The 16,144-nt window shown below is 42.4% G+C and overlaps 2 protein-coding genes across 2 annotated transcripts; one reads left to right on the forward strand and one right to left on the reverse strand.

Annotated features, from left to right (window-relative positions):
• Nucleotides 1-8,814, forward strand: LOC131886115 (lysine-specific demethylase 5A-like; the record flags this gene model as incomplete). The annotated part of the gene is given in 6 exon segments (XM_059234356.1): nt 1-426; nt 1,094-1,411; nt 2,270-2,599; nt 3,350-5,713; nt 8,054-8,179; nt 8,295-8,814. Coding segments are annotated over 6 exon segments (3,615 nt in total), but the record flags the coding sequence as incomplete, so codon positions are not given.
• On the reverse strand, nt 8,546-15,865 carry LOC131886116 (FMRFamide receptor-like). Its single transcript, XM_059234357.1, has 6 exons — nt 15,538-15,865; nt 14,200-14,505; nt 13,635-13,974; nt 11,513-11,782; nt 9,880-9,976; nt 8,546-9,367 (listed from the first exon to the last, which is right to left on the reverse strand). Exons 1-6 carry the CDS (start codon nt 15,582-15,584, stop codon nt 9,216-9,218), a joined length of 1,212 nt encoding a protein of 403 aa, XP_059090340.1. The 5' UTR covers nt 15,585-15,865; the 3' UTR covers nt 8,546-9,215.
• Nucleotides 15,866-16,144: the final 279 nt, after the last annotated feature.

Raw genomic sequence — 16,144 nt, forward strand, 5'->3', positions numbered from 1 at the left:
AATTGCGGCAAAGGTGATGCCGAGGAGCAGATGTTGCTTTGCGACGGTTGCGACGATTCGTATCACACCTTCTGTCTGATGCCGCCATTGGCCGAGATTCCCAAGGGCGATTGGCGATGCCCCAAGTGCGTGGCCGCCGAAGTGAGCAAGCCCATGGAGGCCTTCGGATTCGAACAGGCCCAGAAGGAGTACACCTTGCAATCCTTTGGTGAAATGGCCGACCAATTCAAATCGGATTACTTCAACATGCCCGTGCATCTCATTCCGACCAGTTTGGTGGAAAAGGAGTATTGGCGGATCCTGGAGAACATTGACGAGGATGTGATGGTGGAATATGGCGCGGATCTTCATACCATGGATCACGGCTCCGGATTCCCCACCCTGGCCTCCAAGAATCTCTCCAAAGACGACGAGCTCTACGCCAAGGTGAGTCTTTTATTATGTCTTGCAGCATCGAGTTTCACTTGAGCAATCTGTTTGTCTTATCCATCAGTAATTGGAGTTCTTTCGATTGCATCCGGTAGTATATTGCATTTGTTGCTGTTGTTGTTGTTGTTGTTGTTGTTGATATTATTGATGGGGTTTTCCCCGTCTCTTTGATCTGTTTGAAACAATCGTTTTTGCCGAGTTGTTTTCGATACTCATTGTCTTTTTATATCTCTTTTCGGACAGTTTTTGGTTCGGATTAATTTTTACTGAATTCATTCAAGATTAGCTAGGAGCGGAATTTGCCCAGTTCTTCTTCATGTTGAGTGGAATGTTAGCTCAAGTTTCTTTGAAGCCCACTAACTTCAAAGGAGGCGCTCGCCCGTTACAGAGAAAAAACGTGAATAAGGAAAAAGTACTTTGAAGACTCAGGATTTTGAATCAATATTTTTTCGCTCGAACCCAACTTCCCAATTTCAGATTAGGAGCTGGTTCGCCAAATGATAAAATATCTCAGAATTATTTCCACCTCCTCAGTTTTTGAGGCTCCTCGTTTTGAACATCCTTTCTCTGATGATTTATGCAATCCAATCTCGGAACTAATCCAAAATTCATCATCTTTCCTTATCAAAATACACGCCTTAACACTTTTGTTCCTTCGTTTTAGGCGGATTGGAATCTCAATCGCTTGCCTGTGGTGGCCAATTCCATCTTGCGCGCCATTGACATGGACATTTCTGGCATGAAAGTGCCTTGGCTCTACGTGGGCATGTGTTTCTCCACTTTCTGTTGGCACACCGAGGATCATTGGACCCCATCCATCAATTATCTGCATTGGGGTGAACCCAAGACGTGGTACGGCATCCCGGGACATTACGCCGAGAAAGCCGAGGAAGTGATGCGAGAATCGGCCAAAGAGCTCTTCAGCGGTCAGCCCGATCTTCTCCATCACATTGTTACCACCATGAATCCCAATGTCCTTCAAGTAAGTCCATCATTTAAAAAAATACCTGAGCTACGGAAGACTTGAGTCCAAGCAAGGCTTCTGCCCATCGACCCAAACTTATCAAGAAGTATGTGAAGCAAGATCTTTCCCAGATCCGAAAATTTTGGTTCCCGTTCCAACTAGACATGGAAACATGGAAACGCATCTTTGTCTTTAATCTTGAGCAAGCTCGACCATCAGCAGAACCTTTCCTTGCATGCTCGGAAACTCTCACATTATCCATTCAGGAGCTTAAAATAGAGAGAAGTGTCGAGAAACCTATCCGAATAATGGGCTCGCATTTTGAGCTGACAGGGGCAGTTCTTTCATCATTTAGATGGATAAGATAAAAGATAACCTGCCACTTGGTTTGATACCGCCACCAACGAGCTAGAATTCAGAGCTCCATCTACCAATCGAATGAAAGTGGCCAATTACATAACCTTTCAATCCTTTTCCAACCCTAATCTTCTTTTGTTTGCACGTATTTGTTTCCTAGACGTCATTTTCTGGCGTAGCTCCCATTTCTTAACGGCTCAAGGATTATGTCGTGATGTTCAAAAAGAGCTTTCTCGAACATACGGGAGAAAGGCCCTTGGCTGAACATCGTCCTTCAGGTTCTCGAAACATGACTGACGAATCCAAATCTGCTTCGTTGAAAGATCCATTTAAAAGCGGCTAATTATACAATGTCTATTTCGTTGACAAATGTTTCAATTAATACTAGACACATATTTTTTTGTTCAAAATTGGTCTATACACAACTCAACTTCATTCGAAATTACTCTTGAGTTCGGAATATATTAATAGAGATCGCTCCTGATAGCAGACATTTATTGACTCCCTGTTTCGTTCCAGGCCCACGGTGTGCCCGTTTATCGAGCAGATCAGCATGCGGGCGAGTTCATGATCACGTTCCCACGCGGTTACCATGCCGGCTTCAATCACGGCTACAATTTGGCCGAAGCCGTGAATTTCGCCCCGCCCGATTGGCTCGAGATGGGACGGAAATGCGTGGAACACTACTCATTGATGCGGCGCTATTGCGTGTTTTGTCACGACGAATTGGTGTGCCAGATGGCGTCACGGGCAAATGAATTGACCTTGCAAGTGGCTGCCGGGACCTACAAGGATATGCTGGTCATGGTGGAAAATGAGAAGCGAATGCGTCGACAACTTCTGGAAGCTGTAAGTATTGTGCGCGCTCACCTGAAGGTTGAAAATCCGATTGGACAAGGGCTTGTTTCTGAAAGAGCACAAGAAAGCTGGAGTGTTTGTTGCGCCTGAGAAACTTAGAAGAGGGATGAAATCCTCAAGTCGTCGTTTTACTGGGTACTCAATTAGGAACTTTCAATACGGATTTGACAACCGGTCTGGTTACCGGAGATGATCATGTATTAAGGAAAGTAAGAGACAGAAACCAATGACACGCCCAATGGGAGGAAAATAGAGGGCCCGTTTTTAGCTTATCTAAAATGAAGGCCATATTGTTTTACTATTCAGCATTTCCCGGACACTGGTTCCAATGGAAAGAGTCGATAAGATATTTTTTTTTATTGCTAGCAAGTACGAAATGAAATTACATCGTATTTTGCGTCGCATTTTTCCAGGTCTGTTTTTAATCTTTCATCTGTGTCATCACAATTGTCGATTTGATTGTGCTCTTCTGCTCTTGATTGACTCAAGGCGTGTCGTTAGTAATGAAATGAAGCTTGTGAAAATTGTTCGGTGGAAGCGACCTCCAATTTGGCAGCCTTTCGTGACTTTTTTGATCTTTAGAATTCGTGGAAAGGGGCCTCGGATTTTGATAATTATTTTTGATTGTGCCCCCCAATAGCTCAAACGGCATTTCATTAGGGCAAATTCGGGAAAACTTGATTGAACTCGTGACAACGATTCGATTCCAATGAATGCATGATTGTCCTTTCTCTTCTTTAGGGTGTCACCGAGGCTGAACGTGAGGCCTTCGAGCTTCTCCCGGATGACGAAAGACAATGTGCAATCTGCAAAACCACTTGCTTTCTCTCCGCGCTCACATCCAACGATGGCCGGAGCAACGAGATCATTTGTCTTCGTCATTTTAAGTCCATGGAGTGCGACCCGGAGAAATTGGTGCTTCGATATCGTTACACTCTCGACGAATTGGCGCAATTCCTCCATGGCCTCAAGGTTCGAGCAGAATGCTACGATTTCTGGGTGGACCGCGTCAAGAAAGTGCTCGAGGCCAAAGGTGATGCCCGCATGGAGCTCGAGGATGTGCGAGAACTCCTCAACGAGGCCCTGGATCGTAAATATCCGGAAACGGAGCTCTTCGAAGCCCTTCAAGTCACCGTGGAAGAGGCCGACAAATGCCAGACCGTGGCCAACCAGCTGGGCAGTAGAAAAATACGAACCCGCACACGGGGCGTGCCGGATTCAAAATCGAAGCTGACCGTCGATGAATTGGAGTTGTTTGCCCACAATTTGGACTTGCTACCCGTGAAGGTGTCGGGGCGTGAGGGCGTACAAGAGCTTTTGGAGCAGGTCGATGGATTCCAGAAGGACGCTCAGAAGCTCCTTGAGATGAAGAAACCCGATGTGAGCGATATCGAAAAGTGCTTGGAGTTGGGCGTGAGTTTGGAGGTGGAACTCACTGAACTCGCTGCGCTCAAGAACAAACTCAAGCAAACCCAATGGCTGGAGGAAGTCCAAGAGCTCTTGGATGACCCCCAAACATGTACCTTTGAGCAATTGAAAGAGGTACTAGATTCTGGAACCGATCTTCCGGCTCATCCGGACGTCGAAAAGGCTCTGGGAGAAATCTCCGGTCTTCTCACTCAGGCCGACGGATGGGAGGAAAAGGCCAAACTCTGCTTGGCAGCCAAGCCCAAGTGGTCCATGACGGATGTAGAGCGTTTAGTGAAGGAGGGTGACGCCATCTCCCAAGGACTTCCCGGCCTGTCCGCTCTCAAGGATGCGCTCCGGAAAGCCAGAGAGTGGTGGAGTCGGGCCGAATCGCTTCAACACCCCGACAACTACCCGTATCTGGACACCCTGGATGCTCTCGTGGCCAAAGGTCGCCCCCTGCCCATCAAGCTAGATCCTTTGAACAACTTGGAAACCCAGGTGGCGTCTGCCCGAGCTTGGCGCGAGCGGACGTCTCGAGTGTTCCTCAAGAAGAACTCTCATTTCGCCCTCTTGGACATCCTTTGTCCCCGAGTCGATGTGGGCTCGTCGGATGGCAAGAGGAAGAGTAGCAAACCGAAAGAAGACGGCATCATACCCCATCCCATCTTCTCGAGTCTGACCGCTCAGGAGCTGTCGGACCCGCAGAGCTTCGTCAAGGCCTTCAAAGAGGCGGCCGCGGAAGAGCTCAAGGCCATGAGTCAGCTTCGGGAGAAGAACTCCTCCGTCGAAGAACGTGAGAAGAGCGGCAAATCTCGACTAATGATCGAGTGCGAACTCTGTCGCGATCTATTCCACCCCTCTCACGTGCCCATTCCGGTCCAGAAGAAGCCCGAAAACGGCAACAACAGCCCGTGCAGTCCGACAAATGCCATCGAGAAGCCTTCCTCTCTGCGGGAGATCAAATTCCTTTGTCCGTCTTGCCAGACCTCGCGACGACCTCGACTCGAAACCATCTTGTCGCTTTTGGTGGCCTTGCAAAAGCTGACAGTGCGATTGCCTGAGGGCGAAGCTCTCCAGTGTCTCACGGAACGAGCCATGGCTTGGCAATCGGCTGCCCGGACGGTCCTCGAGACCCCTGAGGTCGTGGAGGCCCTGGACAAACTCAAACCAAATACCAGCCCCGTTCCCAAGTCCCCCCAAAGCAGCGAGAATGGTAACACATCACCCGGCGGACGACGGAGTCCTGACTTGCCGGAAATCCGTCTCTCTCAAGCCTGTATCGACTCACTGGAAGATCTCATGATGCAGGGGGATCTGCTCGAAGTCTCCTTGGACGAACTCCAGCATATTTGGCGACTCCTCCAAGCCACCGAGCCACGTCGATCCAAAAAGTATCCCGACCTGAAGCAACTCGAGGCCGAACTCGAGTCCGTCCGTGAGGATATCAAGGCCAAGAAACGGAAACGCGTGGCCGAGAATGGCGGGAGCGTCGAGGTGAAGAAACGCGTTACTCTGGAGGGTGGAGCCAAACGACCCAAGAAGGAAATCTCCACCAAGCGAACTTCGACCAAGCGGCCCGATCAGAAACCCAATAAAACAGCCCAAGAGGATGAAGAGGATGACGATGACGATGAGGAGGAAGCCCAAGAGGATTGCTCAGCCCAACCTAGTTGTCTGAGGCCAACTGGCAAAGAGGTTCGTATTAATCTTGGAGTATTGATCAATCATGAAGGAAGAGAGGAAGGCTTGAACTAGTTGGTCAAGTCCAGAAAAGGGACCCCGGAAACTTAGTTGCCAGACAACAATGACAAATGACCACGGGGACCATAACAGACATTTTCGTGGCTTATAGTTGATCGTTTGACTGCTTTGCCTCTTGCTTCAACCAATCTGAGTTGAGAATTTCGGTCGACGCAAAATGTTATTAGTTCTTTGAAGGGGTCAAGCGGACCAACCACGAAACAGGTTCTCCTTTTGGGATTTTTTTTGGGCTGGGACTGGCGAAAATAACAAAGATCAACGAAAGGCTTCGAACAAATACTTTGGAAATTGTGTAGACCACTTGCGTCTATTTGTTCGAGCTTACGAGTTTTCGTGGCCTCTCTCTATATGCATCCTTGGCCCAAAAATGTGTACTTGTAAACAAACCAGAGGCAAGTTTTTTTTAAACACCTCGTAACTCTGAGTTAACAGTTGGACCTTACCCAAACATGTTTTTATTGTCAAAGAAGCAAAAGGAACAACTTTTGTAAAATACACATGTTTAAAAGTAGCTGAGATAGGTGTATTAAATCAATTAAAGTCCATTAAAATGCATCATTACCCAAAACGTAGTCAATCAGTATTAAGCATACTCTTAGTTATGTATTGACGTAAAATTTCATAAACTTCTATTTAGCACACGCTTCGTTATTACAATTTAAAGGTTGCATTTTACGCCTTAACAGATCGAAAAATGGCCAAATCATGTTTCCAGTTATGCCCCAGGAATATGATTGTCCTTTTTCAATGACACGACAAGAAATATTTTTTCTCCATTTTCTATCAGACTTCTATAAAAGCTAAAACTAGCAAAAAATGTCGCTGAAAACTTACAAGAGATGTAAAATTGCCTTTCATTTTACGTAAGTGCCAAAAGCTACACTATCCTCTCATGTTCGTAAAATATTTGAACGATACATGTGACAGTTTAATTTCCAAAATTGTCACTTTTTGCTATAGTTAATTTCTACGTACTAGCGATGTTTTTATTCAACGTTAATATCATTTTGTCAAAGTTCAAGATGAAACTTGATTGAAGTTGCGATTGACGAGTATAGCATCACAATTGTGAAATAATGACATTACGTGAGTTTAAAGTTATATTGCAAATTATATTCGGATTTTTCTATGTGCTTCAGAAAAGTAAAATATTTTCATTTGTATTTTAAGCATAGAAAGAGCTTATTATATTTCTTGGCAATTACTTTAAGATCTAACCGGAGCAATTTGTAGTCAAATTTGATGCAAATGCAATCTTTGAAAACGAGATATCTTATCGTTTGCTCCATGGATTTTGATAAAATTTTAGTTGGAAACGCAACTAAGGTTACTCCCAACATCCATTGATTACACTTTTAAATTTTTTATCTCTTTGTAGGTTTTAAGTGGATTAATATTCCAACATGAGCTAGCATTCAAGATGATTTTTTACAAAACTTGTTCCTTTTGTTTCCAATAGCAACGAAAATCTTTTTTAGAAGTCTTGTCATTTGCAAAAAAATCTTATCAGTGTTGTGAGTATCACCGTGTAGAATGAGCATTTGCTCACCACTTTGGCGAGTGGATCTTTATTCCGGTTACTTTCCAAGTCCCTAATTCCGAGGTACAAGCTTTTTTTTTTAAAGCCTCAGGATGTTGTTTTATAGGTGGAAACTGTTTTGGGATCCTATTGAACAATCTCAAAACTATAGCTGATTCAGTATTGAAAAGACGACTGGGGGCCCCCTGGGTGATGTCTTACTTCGGCATTATTCAGTATTTGGGGAAAAAAGTTTTGATTTTGCTTGCCATTTTATTATAAAAGGTGGGTGTGTGGCAGCTGATTTCACTTCGTGTTGGAGCGACATGGTCGGCTCAAAACCACGTCAATTCCTTCAATTTTGTCTTGCTAGTTATTCTTGGCAGTACCGGGTTAGACGTTAGTGTTTTAGTTTTAATACATCAATTGAAGAATTGTGCCGCGGACAAGTTCGTGTCTGTAATTCCCGGGAACAAATCGAGGATCTATTTTTGCCACAATACTGACTTCTCTCAAAGTTAGCGGATTAGCAAAACTTGCTCTTGAGAAATAGACTCGCTAAGAACGAGTCAACTTTTTGGCTCCCTCTCTCAGAAGTTCTAAATATACTTCCCAAACGTCAAGCATTCGAAATCGAACTAATGTGATATTGACAGACTTTAGATCATTTTCCGAGTCTATTCAAATTAGGTGGAATAGAACAATATCAAAAGTTATTTTTACCATGCATAGTAATGAATCTCTCTAATTTACAGGTGCATTGGGTTCAATGCGACGGCTGCGAGTTGTGGTTCCACTTATACTGTATTGGTCTGAAGCCCGAGCAAGTGTCAGAAGATGAGGAATTTATTTGCAAGGCATGCAAGCCCAATCGACACAAGGTAAGTGCTAATGCTTGAATCCCGAGCCCATTCCAAGACCAAAGCTGGTTTTGAATGCTTTTGATGATCCATTTAATTCATGACATGTCAATATCCATTTGACATCTATTTCTAGAGACGAAAAGGCGACTCCTCGAAGAGCCATAACATCTCGGACGAGACTTGACGAGCTCCTCTTAAATCCAACCCTTGGGATTGAATTGCATCAGCATTGCGATGAAGATTTGTTGTCCGTTTGTCTCGAATTTCGATGTTGTTACTATCACTGTAGAAAAGAAGCTAAAATGATGAGGTCTCAAGTTACAATCACAACCAAATCCATAGCCGCTATTGGACGCATTTCATGTCCTTGACTTTTGGAACAAGTTCACTGAGAATTTCCCTGTCTCTTTGTCTTTCTTCCTTTTCCTCTCGAATATCTCATCTCCCTGCTAAGTACTATACATCTATATCTGCTACAGTAAAATCAGTATTTTGTGTAAAACGCCCTTTTTCCTTTTGGTCCGCATCCACCCCACCCCCTGCCCTTGCCCCCCTGCTAGTGAAAATAATTCCAAACTTTCTTCCCATTGGATGTATTTTCTTGCAAAAACATGAATAAATAACAATGTCTCGAGGGCTATAGAGCAAAGTGAGCGAGCAGCAAACCAAGCATTCACGATAAAAGTGATGATTTCCCTCGGTAAGCCAATTGCAGTGAAACCTCCTATTTATTGCGGAAGCCAACGAAAGGTTTAGTTTAACAAAATCTATCCATACAAGAAATAGAATGCTTCTTACATATATTTTGAAACTCAATGATTCATCTCTCTAACGCTTTTTGCTCGTCTCTGAAAAGTCGACAAGAAGCCAAATTTATGCGCCACTCTCTGACATTTATGATCTCCCACAGTTACGAGACGAGGGTGTAAGTAGTAGTAGTAGTAGTAGTAGTAGTAGTTGTAGACTATTATCAAGCTCGAAACCATCTGAAGTTCGTCATCCATCACAAGATTATTCTCTCCTTCTTTCTCCATTTGGAAGATGTAATGTGAATTCACACCGGAACAGGTTTGGGCGATGGACTCGATCCTCTTCCACTTCTCACCACTTTGATTTGATCCCCGTTGACGGGCGAGCATTGGCGAGCCGAAATCGATTGCGGATGTCCCACCGAGCGAGACTCTAATTCCAATTTGCCTCTTTGATCTGAAGAAAACAAGAATATCTATTTACGTGATGGATGTAGCTGCCTTCTTGTGAGGGTTAGCACAATGAGATTGGACGATGGTTGATGTTGTCGTTTTGACAACATTTGCCTTGTCTACTAGCTTTTAACATCAAGTTGAGCAGAAATGACTTCTTTCCTTTTCCCTCAGAATGCATTTCCTCAATTTCATGAAAATCGATTCTGACACTGGCATTCGTTCCCTCGAGGCTCGCGATGATAAAAAAAGAATCGCCGTGAAAACTGCTTTTCGTAAAAAAAGGAAACTTTGAAAGTAATGGGCGAACATGCCTGACAATCCAAAGCGGTGGATTATTTTCCTTTTTGCTTTTGAAGTTGTGACCTTTTATCGAGAGTCGGAGATGTACAATGGACAAAGTAAACAGAGAGATGGTAGATTGCCAGAACTTGCTTGTAGGATGTTGATCTTTTTGTGCACATCCCACTTATCTGATTGATTCCTAGGAACACTCAAACTTTGAAATGGTCTCACCTTTGCGCCTGGAACAATGACCGTAATAAATCATGTAGTTGACGGAACAGTTCAGCGTTTGAAGCAAATTATTGAAGCTGACATACGCGTCCAAATACTGGAAAAGAAAAAAAGAACCAGTTAACAACAAAGGCATCAATAAATAAGCAATCATAATACGATACTATTTTGCTGGTTCACTCGGTACTAACTAAGCAACTATTTAGAATTTTGGTAAAGTTTAAGCGGAAAAATAAATGATCTTTACCAGTTCCAGCGACGATACGCTTTGAGGACGAGTAGAGCCTAGTGACCCAAATCTTCATTTGTCAAAACAATGTAAGACCTTCTTGTTATTATAGGATACCCTCAACCATCCAAATTTCATCATAAAGTTTGGAAAATTATGAAATATTGTTGTTTGAAGTTATGACCATAAAAGAGTAAAAATCGAGTTTGTTGTGGTTTTTTTTATTGCAGCTGAATCAGTAACCAGTGGACAGTGCAACTCAAGCTGATGGAAAGCAGCGCCTCTACAATCAGAAACTGTACCCTATGGCCTAGCAGCCGGTCAGCTGACATGCATTCGCTCTGAAAACTAGTCCGCCTGGCTAGCTCTCAGGGCACTCTCTAGGAGTTGCTTCCTCTATGACTCCATGCTCTATGTTATGACTCTGTTTTTCTTCATGATTGATCGTTATTATGGAATGTTTAGTAGTACAAGTTATTTTACTATTAATTCAATAGCTAGCTCTAATAACCGCTAATTTGGATTAGAAGAAAATAAATGGAACCTAAAGTTCAAATCATAATATTGAAATGTCAGTTCCAATGCCCGAAAAAAAAATCGGAGATTTCAGTTACTGAGTTTGGCTCAACTCGGTTCTTTCAAGTTTTGAAAAATAGCTACATATTTCTTGCCTCGAATGCTTCTTTTTGCGAGAGAGGCTCTTCTAAAAAAAAAAATTTTTTTCAAATTTTTTTTCAAATTTTTTTCAATAATGTGAATGTCCAGGATTTAAGGTCGTGAGCATGTATATCTAAAGCCTAATCGAAGGCAAGATAACATTCCATTTGGGATTCAATCTCGTTTTACGTGTCTAATGGACACACTTTCATGTCGGGATGTTTTGGTGCCACATTGACTTTTTTGGCATTTCGTCACAAAAATGACCCGCAGTTTCAGTTGCAAAAATTATACCAGGTTGAATTTTCATTGAAAGCATGAAGAGTTCCATTTTCTAAAAGCGCATTTAAACTTGGCTTTATATGCTCCAGGGAAATCATTTGTCGTGCCATAAAAAGCCCAGCATACACCTTAAGGGATTACTCCGGGAGTTTCCTCATTTTTGGGTTTCCATTCAAGAAATGCGATGATGCTTTCCCTTCTCGTGGTCCTTGGGCGATAGACGTGTTCAATTTGCCAACACCAGTTTTAGAACGTGCCGCCATCTAGCGTTCAAAGGGCAGGTTTCTTGAAAAGTGGCATTTTTTGAAAAATTTCTCTTTCTTTTCCATTTGTCTCACCATGACACCTGTTCCACGGATAACATTATGGAAACGAAGGTTTTTCTGCTTCAATGTACTAGGCATGAACTAACACATGGTGGGATTGCATAAGGGAAGATGGAAACGGTTATGTCTTGGATCTCACCTGGGGCAATGACTCGAAAATGAGTTCCATGACGTTCATGAGAAAGCGCGGTAAATGGCACATTAAGAAAACGCACACAATGGCGATGGCAATCCGTGTCAGACGGACATCTCGTTTCCTCAATGAGTCCTTGGATCCACCGTTTCGTCGTAATTGAACGCCAACCGTCTTATTTCGCTCCAAAGCCCGATAAATAAGTGTATTCAGATAGATAAGGATCAGCGTGGGTAGGAACAGGTTGACTACCATGTTGGCGATATTCACATATATCTAGAACAAAAGACAAGGTTGGTCATGGCTGGTTGAGCTAAGAATAGAAAAGCTATGTAGCAAAAAGAAAGGACAGAAGTGGAAAGCACGTGGGAGTCACGCTGAAGAAACCAGAACCGGAAAAGAGAGAATGTGACGCCTTTAGTGTCTGAATAAGAACTTTATCTTAAGACTCTTCGCAGACCATCATTTGAATGGACAAAGGGCTTCGGTGTGAAGCTTTTGTTCCCAGATTACCGACATGGGAGGATTGTCTAGATTATATTTCTCATTGTAATAAGAAGACATTCTAATTTAACGAGTTCCAAGAAGGAACTATTTTGCTGTTGTAGATTGCAAGCTTGACAATAGAAGAACTTTCTCGAAAATACATTCATTATGAGAATGGGACACACAACAAAAGCCTCTTCTCCTGAATGATAACATGCTAAGAAAATGAGCACGTCTAAACCTCCAATGTTTATAAATATTTACAGAATCTGGGCTTTTGATCACTTAATCAAGAAAAGTTGAGGGCGCTCGAAACATAATTGAATGGATGATGGGAGTTTCTACTAGTTTTAGTCATCCATCATCGTCAAGTACCCATGTGCTTTGATTGGCTTAACACATTCATCTATCTTGACTTCATTGTTAATTTCTGTAGAGCCAATTCTCAGAAATGCTGGGTCAAGCTGGGAAAAATGGCGATATAGTTGGGAAAATAGTTGATAAAATATGCGGAAAACAAGCATTGAGTGGTGTATTTCTAGAGTTTTAGGTACAAGACGCTAGATTATCAATCTATAACCTCTGGACATTACGCAAACCACAACGGGCCCAAAAGCCAACTAATTTGGAAATCGCTTTTCTAAAACTTCCAAAATGGAACGGTCTCCCCTCAATCTGGTCAACCGAAGACATTGTTAGCAAATTACTTTGAAGTTATTGATGCTTATGTGAAGTATTCCGTCAATATCAGGTTCAAGTGGTCTTGGAGAGTAGGCTTCAATACATCAGAAAAGGAGAGCAAGACATGGCTAGGTATCTTTACAAGGCCTTTTGTTCGACCCGTAACTTCGGTGTTACGCCGTGCAGCTTTGAGCTTTGTTCGGACAACTCTACCCTAGTCATAGATTTCTAGACACTGGATGTCGGACGACCGACCACTCGGCTGGTAAAACAGTACAATGGATGGTCTCCTGGGAATTGATCACAAACCGGTTTATTGTACTGTTTAGCCAAGCGAGTGGTCGGTCGTCCGACATCCAGCGTCTAGAAATCTATGCCCTAGCTCACCCTGGTTTGCAACATTACAACGTGATCTCGACTTCAGCCGTTATTATTTTTCTTGCGTTTCGTTGGGTTTTGTTTGCTCTTGTAGCGTTGAAGGAAGCAGGAACGTTCAAACGAAAATAGACAAAGTGCGAAAAATGGACGAAATGTGTGAAAACGGCAAAAAAGCTGGAAATAGTCGAATAGACCCCAAATAGTCGAATAGACCCTAAAAAGGTCGGAAAGCGTGTTAAAAAAGCTATTCGACTTTTTTTTACAGCTATAGTCATAATGCTTCATGATTTCAGGGTCAATCAATAAATCAATCAATTCCAGAAATAACCTTCTTTTTCTTCTTCGCCCGTTTTCTGTAAATTCACAATTGAGCACAATTGACCACAAAATAAAAATGAAATTGACACAGGGTTGAATTCTGCATTGCAATGACTAATTGTTTGATCTGATTGGCCCTTCATCTTGAACAAATATCAACCCTGGCACCATGCCAAAACATTTGTTGGTCTATTTTTTAAACATGATTCGAGAAATTAATGCCGAACTTGAATCTGCATTTAAAAAAAATGAAAATGATACTTACTGTTATGTAGTGGGGATTTTTACGTAGGGTTGTCACAATGAGTTGGATTGTTTTCTCTCCTTGTTCCTCTTCGCCTTCAGTTTCTGGTTCATTGGAGAGGCAGATATGGGAAGAATTTACAGTGTCACTGATGTTGATGCCATTATTGTCATCTGAATTAGACATAGACGAATTGGAGGCCAAGTTTGACTGACAACTGGATACGACTCTTGTAATAGTTCTAAACTCGAAGAATCTGGGCAAATTATAGAGTGGAGCCACAATCAAAATCGGCAAGACGTACATCCTCAATTTGATATTATGTCTTAGTCGGAAGAATGGAATGCACACGGCAATGTACCTGAAACATACAACGAATGCATTGATAAAAAAATGTATGTGGTTCCATGTGACATTGATATTCAATAAAAGACTTGGTTTTAAGGGTTTTTTTCTTCTTATGTTTCTTCGTCTTTTAATGACATCTCTGTTGAAATTGCTGTGACAAGTGCGCAAGAGATATTTCACATTAAAAGTGAGCGTATTTGAAAAGTTGCACGCATTTGATTCTTGAGGTCTCCTTTACCTTTCAACTGTGAGTGCCACGGTACTGTAACAAGATCCAAACCAACAGATTTGAGCGAGTGGCAGAACATATGGAACCGCGTAGATGAAGATCTTGTCCTTGAAATGAGGGCTCAAGGTCGGTAGCGAGAAACAAATGATGGAGAACACCAGGTACAAGAAGTCCCACAAGCAGAGGAACATCATTAACAGATGGAAAATTCTTTGGATTCGTTGTCGAGCCAGGAGCATTAAAGCCGCAATGTTGGTCCAAATGCCAACCACACTCACCGTCAAGCACAATGGACCATCCAGCCAAAATTTGAGGCTAAGAATAGAATTAGGCATATGAGAAGGGTTGATTGTTCGGGGCATCGTTAGCATGGTTCTCTAGGTGATAAATAGTTGGTAAATGACCTTTGACAGGGCCCTGTCCTCGTTAATCAGAAAGGCGAGAGAATGGGATCCTTTACACGCTTCATTCATATGTGCATTGAAAAGCTAGCTAATGTATTGAGGGATCGTTTATCGATAACACTAAATAAAGAGCTTAGCCACAATCCTTAGGGAATATGCGTTATGCATTGTTGATTGAGATTGACCTTTTCTTCTAGTTTACTCTAGATCTGGCTTCTTGTCGAAAATAAGACCAATTAGGGTGGGAGGATCATATTTGACTTTCTCTTTCCGGTGATTCCAAAGGATTGCATACATAATAAATGCATGAGACATATTCAGATTACATGTTGTATTAATATGAGGTAACATGAATTGAATGGCGAAATTTGTAGTTCTTATTCCTGGAGAATTGGATCAAGGTCAGTTATAAAATCATTCTTGCAAATTCGAGAGGGGTCATTTTTCATGACGTCATCATTCAAATGTTTTCCAATTATACGTGAATAGCAACTACTGTAAAGTGTCGAAAAAGCTGTACATGCAATTTTTAGAATTTATTTCGCAAATGTCAGAAAGATGGACCTAGTTGGCATCTTTTGATAAACAATAAAAAAAGGTCCTGCTGAAGGACGAAAGCAAAATAAGAATTGAATTGGAATACCAACCAATTCATGAATACAAAATACAGAGCAAAACTGGACATGAAGTTCGAATGGAACTTGATCTTCCACATTATTTTGTTCAATTTTGTAAAACAAACTTGCAATATCTATTTGTCGATATATTTTGCTTCAATGAAATAGTGGAAAAGTGTCCATTTTTTAGTTGCTTACCATTGGCACTTGGATTCTAATTAAGGTCATCATCTGTCAATCTATGTACTTTACTTGGAATGCACTTTCATCCGTGACAAGCGTTAGGCCAACAATTGCCTTGGACATAAATCAATCTCAAATCTCACCTCTCTGTGACCGTCATAGTTGAAGGGGCGAGGACTGTCCCATTCATATTTCACTGCACTTTGAAAGGATCTATTTCAGGATTGGAGGAAACAACAGAACTTGCCACTAATGTTGGGGACCAAAGCGCATCTTACCCACTAAATTGGGTTTCATCTGCTCAACAGATGCCAAGGCTTTATCCTCGGTCGCTTCAAGCTTTGAGTCTCGAGGCTCGTCGAGGTTCCGAGGTCGTCAGTTAACCGTAGCATTACTCGGAGGAAAAGAAGATAGAGAGAACCCGATTCATGGGGCCTCGACCTTTTCAATGGCGGATGAAGAAACAGAGCGAATGGACCTCGTTACCCACTTAGAAGGGACGGGGATATCCCTAGATGCACTGACAGGAAGGAAGAGAAGCCTTGCATCCTCCGATTGGAACTAGAACCGAACCAATGAGAGACTTTGCAACGTCATTCATAATGCTCAAAGTAAGTGAAAATAAACTCATGTAAAAGCCTATACTTTTCTTCTTATTGTTTTCACTTTTGGCAGGTTAAACGAGTGTTGATCTGTTCGATGTGTGGTGGTTTTATAAAAGTTACTGAAAAGCCAAAATCCCTTGGGGCT

This window comes from Tigriopus californicus, chromosome 9 (assembly GCF_007210705.1).
Source record: "Tigriopus californicus strain San Diego chromosome 9, Tcal_SD_v2.1, whole genome shotgun sequence".
In the NCBI taxonomy this organism is placed as follows: Eukaryota; Metazoa; Arthropoda; class Copepoda; order Harpacticoida; family Harpacticidae; genus Tigriopus; species Tigriopus californicus.

Bases quoted from the DNA above. Each gene is read 5' to 3' on its own strand.
- LOC131886116 (XM_059234357.1), bottom strand. From the start codon at position 15,584: ATGAATGGGACAGTCCTCGCCCCTTCAACTATGACGGTCACAGAGAG. The intron at 9,977-11,512 runs GTGAGATCCAAG...TTTCTTTTCCAG, and splicing joins TTTTCGAGTCATTGCCCCAG to TATTTGGACGCGTATGTCAG. The intron at 9,368-9,879 runs GTGAGACCATTT...TGTTTTCTTCAG, and splicing joins TCATTGTTCCAGGCGCAAAG to ATCAAAGAGGCAAATTGGAA.